This window comes from Branchiostoma belcheri, unplaced genomic scaffold (genome assembly GCF_001625305.1).
Source record: "Branchiostoma belcheri isolate BF01 breed outbred unplaced genomic scaffold, Haploidv18h27 scaffold13, whole genome shotgun sequence".
Lineage (NCBI taxonomy): Eukaryota > Metazoa > Chordata > Leptocardii > Amphioxiformes > Branchiostomatidae > Branchiostoma > Branchiostoma belcheri.
Window position 1 is genome coordinate 4345025 of NW_017802713.1, and position 11205 is coordinate 4356229.

Genomic DNA, 11205 nt, shown 5'->3' on the forward strand with positions numbered 1-11205 from the left:
TCTCGTACGCACACACACGCACGCACGCGCGCACACACACACAAATTCAGGATGGCTAGAACACTGGTGGAAAGTCACCATAACGCCATGTTCTTCCACTCCAGGACCACCACAAAAAGCAGCACAACAAACGGCCATGGCGTGTCCAACGGGAACTCAAGCGAACACGGGAATGGCACGACTGCAGACCTCACTAGTGTGACCCGGTCAGCATGGTCACTCAGCACTGCCAAATCACCCATCAAAATCACCAGACAATCACCAAAGAAATAGGTGAGAAATCTTAATAGAAGAAATAGGAGCTAGATTAAGTTGAAAAGTGTTCATATTCGCATATTTAAGGATGATATTCCTTCTGTAGTTTTAAAATGTTGTGTCGGAAAAGATATCCAACGAAAACGTGAAAAATCTGGGTTTCGCATAGGCACAGTACATCCTGCCGATGTGCTAATGTCTGTAATTACAAGTCATGTACAATGTATAATTTTTAGATTTTACTATGAGATTCAGTAACTGTGATTTTTTTTAATTGAATAATTGATCTTTAAGAAAAGTTACATGTACTATGTGTAAGGAATTTTGGAGTTAAATAGATCTGTAATCATTATACAACTGTTGTTTATTTTTTGTTTCAGTGTTGGAACATCACAAGTTCAATGTGGCACTCCTTGATGAAAGACTGACCTAAAACATTGTAGAACATGCTGAACTACTTTAATGTACATCCTTGACTTCAGTTGCACTTTGTCAGTGTTGGTGATTGTGGCTGTCTGATATTCTGACCAGTATGATTTTGTAAAAAGTTTCTTAAATCAAGTCTTCTAATTTACTGATAATTTTTGTAAGAAAACAAAAAGGATTTTTCTGTCTTGTATGTGTGAACGTTTATTCTGAATGTTGTGCCATATGTATTGTATGTTTAGACTTGTAGCAAATTATTGAGTTTGTAAGCTAGATTTTAGACACTTAGGCCACACCAATTTAATTTCTTGGTTAACGGATTTTTCTAGAAAAATAATGGAGCGGGCGGGCGAAAAATAAATAAAAATAAAAACAGCCCTAGGCATCCTATCATGGCCCAAAATGGTACGATAGGAGCCATAAAGTCAACACACCAGGCTGGTTCAAAATTTAAACAATGAATTTTGATTTTGATTTGATTTTATTGATACCATTGCATTGAAAGATGGAACAACTGTAACAACTAGGATGGAAAGGACTGTTATCAACTGTTCAGGGCAAAAGATGAGCATTTTGCAGTTGATTCTGAATTTTTATTTTTATTTGCAAATCAGAAAAAAATGCAGCGGCGAATCTGTTAACCAAGAAATTAAATTTGTGTGGCCTTAGTTGCTGTTTTTACTTTTAGCATGTAATTTACACGTATTGGATGGCTTGTAGGTTTTATGATAGTTTTATCAGAATTTGAACTTTGTTTGACTTTAATCTTAAATGCAGTAACTTTTTTCCATTCATATTTCCTCAAACTTCATTTGTGAGCCACATACACTATATTTTTGTACTGCAGTTGATACTGCTGTTCTTGAGAAAGATACATGTACATGTACATGTATAACCATCATCTGTTTCAACTTGACCTTCACTGCTTTGTATCCCTTGTGTGAATGACCAATCAGTGATCATTGACATTCATTTTATCCATCTTGGCACACAACAGATTGAAAGCATGTTTACACTAAGCCATGTCAAGGGAAAAGTAACCTGAAGATTATTCCATTTTCAAACTTCAGGGGGGCTAGCTGTTAAAGATTTTTTTTGAGGGATTTTAAGACTTTGGGATGCTTCAGGGTTGTCTACTAACCACCCCTCAAGTGCTTGAAATGGAGTAGTCCTGTTTCCAAACAAAGTTTTCTAAATTGCTATTTTGACTTAGAGATTGTAATCTCTCCATTGTAAATGTTATTTGAAGACTTTCTGTTTTATAACATTACCTCTGATAATGTAAAAATCCCAGGGCCTGCAATTATTCCAGATATCAGTGACAAAAGTAATTTCACCTGTTATTATGTGCCCAGTGAAAACAATCCAACAGACAGTAAGATACATTATGTTGAACCTGTAGTGGTTACAGATGTTCAAATGTTTCAGTTCTGTTTGGTCTTGGAAAGAATTTAGAAATTAGATACAGATATCTTGATGACGTACTTGTTGATTATGTTCTTACTACAGTTTTTAACTGTGGTTCGTGTGGTTTAAGATAAGAATGACATTCCTTACTTCAGTACTTTTTCCTGTTTGTAGTTTCTGTAAGTTTTGGATGAAGAATGTTTGCAGGAATAAAGAGTTTCCTGTTATTTCTGTGTCTTGTGCGTGTGTGACTTGGATATTATTAGTAGTGTGCATATTTGAGTATGCTGGGTTCAGACAAGGGGTTCAACATTCGCTTGTTTGGCCTGGATAAAAACTACGTTTTCATAGAACACAGGCGTGTGAAGGTGTCAGTGACCTGTTTGTTACAAAACAGTTACTCTTAACATTGCAGTTAAGTGTGATATCTGAAAGTCTCAGCAGTCCTTGTGATAATCATGACTGTTATTATATTTCAGTCTATACCACGGTATGGATGAAATATATTGTGTTCTCTCATGTTTCTCCTCCTTCTCCTGCCAAACAGTCAAAGGGATTCAACTCCGCCATCATTCAGCCAAATGACTTGAAATTTGGCATGGAGGTAGAGTGGGCCAATACCCCCAGGTTTTTGGGGGCATTTTTTGACAAAAAATGGACTTTTGGATCCTGATCCCTGGTATTACAACTACAAATGTAAATGATCTGAAATTCGGTATAACGGTACATGTACCTTGAACGTGTGTCTACAGAATAGCAGTCACATATTTGGCATACACCACTTGTAAATGACTCATTTAGGGGACTTTAATGGCTATTTCAGGCAAAAAAAGGGCCAAAAGTGATGTACCCGTTCCACGTTCTATCTAAAGAATGGCCCGTTCCATCTGCCGTTGGCCATGGAACACGTGTTCCATTGTGGGTTTCCTGAGGTCACATTGCATGTAAGTTGTGCGTAATGACCCACACATTCAATTTTATGTGCCTAAGACCTTCAAAATGTATCAAGTCTCATCATTGTTGGTATTTGCATACCTGTAATAAGATTAGTAAAGCTTTTGAGATTCAAAGTGCTTGTTCTTGCATCTTTGTTCTCAATTACATAGCTATTATTTAATTCATTTATTTGAGAACCTTTGCCAGTTTTACACTGGGGTAAGTTTGGAATAGTCCACTTTTGCCTGGGATTTAGATGGACTGAAATATGCTGTATTTGCTCCCGAGCAAATGTCAGCCTTTCTAGTTATAATTAAAATTTCCAGAGGTTTGGAATCACCAAGAATTCCCTTCTTTGTACATACATGTATGTTGGCATACTAGTAGTCTGCTGTGTTCAGGAAGAACTTGGTTTTAAAAGTTTGATAGTGAAAAAATGAAGACACAACAACAAGCAACAACAAAGAAACAAAGTCTTTGATAATGTAAAAGCTCTTAATAATATATTTCTTACATAAAATTTCATACAATTGTAAAACATAATGTAGGCCATAGTAAAGTTCTAGTAAATTACGATACATCAGTTGTTTATGATTAAATGTTTCTATCACTGGTAGTTATGTATTAAGCCCCCTCCACCAAATGTAATGTCTTCAAATGATGAACTTACATGTTGATGTCACATTTTCAGTTTCAAACTAGACCTTTACAATTATTACTGTTTAAGGTCAAATTGCAATGTAATATCACAGCTCATTTTCCCTCTCAGTGCTCTCATATTAGATTGTAGAAAGTTTTTTTTTCCATATTTACCACATGCACATTTCCAAAATTCATTCTTATTCACTATTCCTTTACATGAAAAAAAAACAAAACAATTATTTTGACTACTTAAATTAAAGAGCCCGCATACATGTACCAGTATTATGGAATACATTGTACCTCCACTACTTCAAAGGAAGCTAAAGCCAACAAATCTACGTGTACATGTAGCTCAGTGCACAAAATATGTATATTGCATGTTACACATATAACCAGGTACATTTACTTGCAATTAACCTTCAGCCACATTTGCCATCAACTTATCCATATCAGAACTGTAGTTACATGTACTAGTATGTATAGCAATGTAGTCAATGTGGTATTAATTTGCTATGTACTAATATCTGGATTATCCTAACATTTCCTTAATCTTTTTGCTAATCTGGATTATCCTAACAATTTTCCTTAATCTTTTTATCTATTTGCTATTGTATTGTAATGTAAAGTAAATAACAACTACAGAAACAGAGTATGATTGGTAAGATCCTAAACAAGCAAACAAAACAAGTAGCATGAGCTGGACATTTCTGATGACTGACAATTTTTCAAGCTTTAATTTTTGCCTGTCTTATTTTTATTACACTCAGACATTTAACTAACTATAGCACTGCCAAACTGAATCCTTTTTTGAAGGCCTTTTTCATTTCTTTCATAATTTCACATAATTCAAAACTTTTTTCTATATTAAAGTACATGTAAAATTATATGAAACACACAATTTGAAGCAAATCCATCATTAACCTTATACATATAAAATGTTTTGGAACTCCTCCACTAACACGAGACACCCCCTCCTCCACCCTGGGACTGGTGTAAGATGCTGTCTCACATTGCTTTACAGTTACACGTTTGTTTTTCCATGAAATGCTAGGAAGTGACCATAATGATGTCAAAATTGACAACATTTGCCCGATGTCTGGCTTTCCAAGATCACTCCCAGGCAATCATCATAGAAAAAACCAACTTAGGACCAATCCATGGGCTGTTCAGGTTCTGGCCATTCTGCATCACTAAGATCTTGGGGAAATATTTCACGAAACAAATCTGGCTTGTTTTGCTTGAGATCACGATAGATGGCAGTCATTCTAATCCCTTGTTCCAGTACACTTTTGGATCCTGAATACAAAGGATAGCCACAGGTATGCATAACAATTAACTTTCCATTCTGGTCAAAACCTGGCGACCCAGAGGAGCCGTGAGCAAAGTCAGTCCTGTATGTAGCTCTTGCGGGGTCTGATACCTTTGAGTAATCAGCACCCCCTGTTGGATTTGGGTTGAACATCAAATAATATATTACTTCATTATATTTTGAATTGACAATAGGACAGCGTATAGCAAATGTTTTTGGATCACCACCAGGGTGTCCAATAATTGACACTCTACTTTTCTTGGTAGTTGGCCATATTAACGATTCTAGGCCTGGAGGAAACTCAGAATCGTCCAGTGGCTCCAGCTCAAGAACACTGTAATCCAACTCATTGTGACTGTGCCTGATTTCTTGAATTTTGCACCTTTGGTAGTCATTGGAACATTGCTCTATGTAGTTAAATACCACAGAGGCACCACTGCAACTTCCAGTCGACAGGCCCGCCATGTTTGTCACATGACGGTTCGTCAGGACAAACTTTGGGCCCACTCTAAAACATGTCCCATAAGGATGACCATCTTTCAACAGGATGCCTACAGAGTAAGCATAGCTCATAAATTTCTGCATAATTACAAATGGGGTCCCCTTAGTGGTATCTACGAGGTATTCCTGCAAAAATGGTTTGGCAAACTTATCCAAATTATTCCTCCTCATTGTTTCTTTTCTTCCCTTTGCAGATGTTTTTGGTTGAAGGTCTAAGCCCAATAAATCAGTAAGTGAAGACTGCCATTTATTATATATCTCTTCCATAATGTTGTTTGCCAGTGGACTTATGTTCCCTACTTCAGGTGTGGGACCACTGTTATCAAGCCTCTCATTTTGAGCAGGACTTTCCGCCCTAGGGCTACAAATCCTGCTTTCACTAGAGGGGCTGCCGTCTACAGTGTGATCAATTGGGACATTGTTATGTTGTGGGGCAAGCGCCTCTTTCCAAACATTATCAGTAACTTCTGGGCTAGCACCGACTGAACAAACAAACTTATGGTCATGATGGGAAGTAACCTTATCTGTCAGCTGGACAACGCTGTTATCCTTGTAAAGGAGCTGGCAGTACTTCACCTTGCTAACAACAATCCTACCATCCCTCAGTAGAGCTGATAGGAGTGTGTCATTGGGTAAGCAATCAATAAGCAAAATGCTGCGGTGGAACTTTATTGGATCTAGCTTAGTAATCCACTTGGATTTACTTGTTTGTTCACTTACATCAATGTAAAATCTGCACCTTTTTTTAGACATTATCTCATTAACACGATAGACACTAAGGCCTGGACCAACTTTGAGCTTTGTGTTTAATCTTGCCTTAAACCACCCACCTGCAACAATGCTACAGGGGCTGCCAATGTTGGGTTCCCCTCTAATTTTACTCCTAGCTGTTGGATCAAGGAAGGCCTTTGTCAGGTTATTCTTGATCTCGTGTAGACTTGGTTCATCTTGAAGTGCATCTAGGATACGCTGACTTCCTTGTGCCGTAATTTGTCTATAGTAGCCGGATGGCTTCAGGAAGTCAAACTTCACCTTAAAGGTCACCTCTGAAAATATACATGCGAAAGATCCATAAATAAGTTCATCAGGTTGGTGAATGATTGAATAGTAAAGTTCTTTTTTCACAACAATTAGTGTAAACTAGTCATATTATCCCTCCTGACAGTCATCAAAATGTTAGCTAATGTAAAACATTGTGAACAAGTATTTACATATGTACATCAAGCAGTTGATAAAAATCACCATGCCTAGATTTTGAAGATAAAGTGAACATCACAAATACATGTATTGACTGTGATAAGAATCCAAGTGACAGCACTAATAATAAGCAGGCAAAGAACAGTGAACAAAAGTTTTTCAGCTAGTATCAATTTTAAGTACAGTACAATTGTAAGTTTCAACCTTCAGTCTCTGTGTGCCGATGCTGTGTGTGTGGGGTGCTCTGTATCCCTTCCTCAGCCACCTGGGATGTGGAAGTGGCACCGGCGACACAGCTAGCATCTCCAGTCTCCTCTAAAAGGTTGGGAGAAAAGGACATGAAACAAAGTGCTGTAAAATTTGGAAACTTGCCTTATTCAAAGGTGGTTCAGTGAAACCTTTGCTTCTGGGTAAATTCAAAAATGTATATTATTTATTTACCTCCACAGTACTAGTCCTTTTTATTCTAATCCTTACTCAGAATCAGAACATCAATTTACCTCCAACCTAGAGCTGTGTACCGGTACGCAGTACCGATACTGTACCGGTAAAATTGATTAGGTACAGGTCCAAAATACCTAATCCCTCAGTACCGGTACTGTACCTAAACAATTTCACACCAATTTTATGCCTATTTGTGACCTCAAATGTGTAAATAGCTGGTTAACAATGGGTCCCTGTGTAAGGACAGTGTGTTCATGAAAACAAAAACATATATATAGGCTAATATAGCCTATATTTTATCTGAGCATTCGCCATAAACAAAGAATAAACCTTAACTATCAAGTTTATTTATGTTTTTTATGTTATTGAAGGAGTTCAGAAGAGCATATAAATTGGTCGAATTGTTCAGGTACAGGTTCAGGTCCGGACCTGTACCTAAACCTGTGTACCTGTACCTGTACCTGTACCTAAAATTTGTTTAGGTACACAGCTCTACTCCAACCTCTATCTATGTTTTTAGTCCTTTGCTCAGTCCCCTTTCCTGTGTATTTTGGGATCTACTTTGTCTTTTGCTTCATATTTCATTTTGCTGCATTTTGCACTTTCTGAGTTATCACTTCTCAATGTTTTTCTATCTATTTCTGTATTCCTGAGTTACTGTACACTGTGACTGTGAGTGTGTTTTAACGATTAATGCTCCTTCACTAATCTGATAATCACATTAGACCTAGGAAAAAAATGTTGTGTTTCTTGTTTCCTGCCCGTAGAAAAATCTGAAATTGAAAATATAAGTGTCCTCATGCAAGTTTCACTATGTTTAACAATATAATGCATTAGTCGTACAACTAGAGATCATTAAATTCAAAGTCTATAAAAAAAAACCTACCGACCTTATTTTTTCAGGACTGAAACAGGAAACACTTATTTTCCTTGGCCTCACCGTTTTGATATTATTCCCGTTTTTTTCTGCTTATTATCTCTGAGACTGCTACCAAATATAAATTTGTTGCATTCTGCAAATAATTTGCAGAATTTCTGTATAACGGCCGTTATTAAATACAAAGTCATGTAAAGAATTTCTTACCTTTGCAGTCAGTCTTTTCGTCCATTTTGTAGGCTTAAAACTTGTGGAATTTCAGTCAATCTACAGGGGAAAGGCAAGCCACAATATTCAGTAGTCGTAGGCTGATTAGCCCTTTTCTAATGTAGAGCGTACAAATTTTGACTAACTAGTACATGTTTATATGACTGTGCCCCCCTCCCCACAAAAAATTATATCGTAAAGATTTTCTTTCTCTTTTTCTTCATTCATTTTAGGTTAAAAATGGGCCTTAATTTAAGTTTCCAGCAATCAAAGTAGTACACTTCATGTATATGCACAAGATATCTGTAACGTTACCTGGAAAAAGAAGAAAATACCGTTGTTTTGAAGAGCCCAACAACAGCGATCTCCTCTCAGCGGTGAACAAAAAGCGCGCCAAAAAGCGTCACCTGATACTGGATCTAGCCAGTCAGAGAGAACTAGTCTCGGGCGAGGTCGTACCATTCTACGCTAGGGGACAATGGTACTAGAAATATTATTTGACTAATCGATAAGGTGAGTTGCTTTGATTATACATTATATGGATGTCATGGATATTTGTATTTTTTCAAGATAAAAAGGATTTGAACCATACTACAAATCAATTGTACAAAGCAGCTACCAATGAGTTTCTCTCTTTCCCTGCCATTTCATGGATTCATCTTCTCGACTTTGGGGCGCGAAGTTTGTTGTAATGTGCCGCTTACTTGTCGTTCATCTTGCAACTGTTAGGTGGCACTTTTCAAATGTTCACTTCTTTCCACTGCTGCACAATGAATGACGATATAAAAACCACTTCAGAGGTAGATGCATGTATCAGTTCGTGCAGGTGTATGTTTGAAAATGTATGGCTTAAATAATCATTGAGGGAAATTTATAAATTGGCTGCATTTCATGATACATGTTATATTTTTGGAATATTCAGTGGCATGTAATTGACAACAAGAGGCAAGAGGACCATTTAATATAAATCTGTAGTAATGAATTATTAGAATTTCATTGTATTAGTTGTGGCATTTAGAAGTTACATATTAAGGACACATTTGCATATAGTTGTTGAGAAAGTGCTGGAATAGACTTTCATTGGATATCTGATATTTTGATGGAGAACATGATCAGCAGACATTATTCATACATGTGATCTTATTTGCATTACCTATGAGAAAGATAATTCATGACTCAGAAAGGCTAATAGCATAAGGTCATGGAACTCTCGTTTGGTACTAGTATGTAAGTTTTTCTTTTATGCACTGGCTTGATTTCTGACAAAATTATTTCCTTATATATAATAGACTAGGTTATATTTTTGGTAGTGTTTGGATTTATGTTTATATGGATGTATGTACTATGTACGAGTGCATGGATGAATGGCTGGATATATTTATGTGTATATGTACGCATGTGTATCTATCATGGCTTGTGTATGGATGGATGGATTGTTTGGATGATTTTGTCCCACCACAATAAAAAATCTCAAGCTTTTCTTGTTATCACGTTGATTACAACTAACTTCAGAAGAAACAGACAACACCATCTTGAATTCTGCTCGCTCAAAGACAAATTTTATTTCAACCACAAGATTACAGCGTTGGCATGACTACATGAGCCAGTGGTTAGGGTACAGGTGAGGGGAGCACAACTCACTCTGGTGCTCAGAACCATCTATTTATTATAATATATCTCTGTCGTCTACCTACATGTACCATCATGCCAAGTACAAGTCACATGGCCCTACATTGGAGCTGTATGAAGTACACTTGAGAGGCAAAACTAAGATGTGTGAATCATGGCACAAGCAGACATCATCGAATATTACTCCAACAAGGATTTTTACACAGGCTTCGATTTATCTACTGTTGGTGACTTTGGCAGTTATAATAATAAGCAGAACATTATTACATCATACTCACAGAATTATTACATTTTCCTAATATATTACATAAGTGGATGATCATAAATCATGTCTTCAGGTTATCCGTATTGAAGAAAAACAACCTCAAAGTTGGTTGCTGGTTGTGCTATACAGTGTTTCCAACTGAAGGGTTTCTTAGAAATAGATGGAGCTACACACAGTGTGTATGGTACCTGGAATTGACTAGTTTGCACCTAATATACAGATATACTGATACCCTTTATTCCAGACCCCATTCACAATGGTTACCTTTCCATTTCTAAATATTAGATACTTTCCAAATTCTTCAGTATCAGAAAAGCCTTGGTCACACTATGGGCTTGAAACAAAATTAAGAAAACTGCAGAATGTTTAGAGACTAGTAGTACATGATTTCTTTTTTGTCAGCCAATTTGAAAGCGAATACTCAGATCCCTCTACAAGTCAGAATAGCAGGTAAAATAGTTTTCATTGACAAACTAACTGTTCTCTTGATATCAGTGACGCTAGATCAGCCAACTTCTAAAACTCTCATTTTAAGCACAGGTTTTTAGATCTCGGTGTTAGAAACAAAACAAGGCAGCTTTGGCAAAGTATGTACAATGCGAGCAAGCAGAATTAGTTAAGGGACAAAGATCACTTCTTCAGGTTGGCTCTCACATTTTATCATGGACCGATACAACTTGTGTCGAGTCTTCTTCTTGTTAAAGTCACCCAAAGCAATTTCGCAGCAGTAAAAATGGACTTTCAAAGTCAATTTTCTGGTCTTTTTTCTAATGTACTACCGAATGAACCCTTTTCCATAGCAAAATGATATCTGGGTCAAAATTTGATGCCACTGACGTGATTGTTGATGTAAATCTTAGGCTGGTTCTAGCTATTTATTGGTGGCGCCAAAAAATAAAGGGGATATCTCATGTAGTTTGTTTTTGGGCTACTTTAAAGGCTTTAAGTATGAATTTTAGGATGAGAAAGATGTGAAATAGTAGTAATTGTCATTATCAGACAAATTTTCTCAACTAGAATCCTTTTACCTCGATGAAGGTTAGACATCCAGGTAATACGATACGCCAAAAAACAGTTACTCAAGCAACTGGATATGATTTCTAAAATACA

At 36.8% G+C, this 11205-nt stretch overlaps 2 protein-coding genes across 4 annotated transcripts in view; one reads left to right on the plus strand and one right to left on the minus strand.

Moving 5' to 3' along the window:
* LOC109463769 (retinoblastoma-associated protein-like) overlaps positions 1-964 on the plus strand; it is a 78626-nt gene extending 77662 nt beyond the window's left edge. For both annotated transcript variants that reach the window (XM_019760625.1, XM_019760626.1), the window contains exons 28-29: positions 105-273; positions 636-964. In XM_019760625.1, coding sequence (XP_019616184.1) covers positions 105-273 — 169 coding nt within the window. In that variant the 3' untranslated portion in view covers positions 636-964. The remainder of the gene's footprint in view (positions 1-104; positions 274-635) is intronic.
* Positions 965-4693: 3729 nt separating this feature from the next.
* LOC109463776 lies at positions 4694-8602 on the minus strand. Of its 2 annotated transcripts, none has more exons than XM_019760635.1 (4): positions 8517-8602; positions 8202-8261; positions 6878-6988; positions 4694-6522 (listed from the first exon to the last, which is right to left on the minus strand). In XM_019760635.1, the coding sequence occupies exons 2-4, from the start codon at positions 8224-8226 to the stop codon at positions 4811-4813; spliced, it is 1848 nt and encodes a 615-aa protein (XP_019616194.1). In that variant the 5' UTR covers positions 8227-8261; positions 8517-8602; the 3' UTR covers positions 4694-4810. The 2 variants fall into 2 exon arrangements, with proteins under 2 accessions (XP_019616194.1, XP_019616193.1); XM_019760634.1 differs by having other exon boundaries at positions 6878-6994.
* Between the last annotated feature and the right edge of the window lie 2603 nt (positions 8603-11205).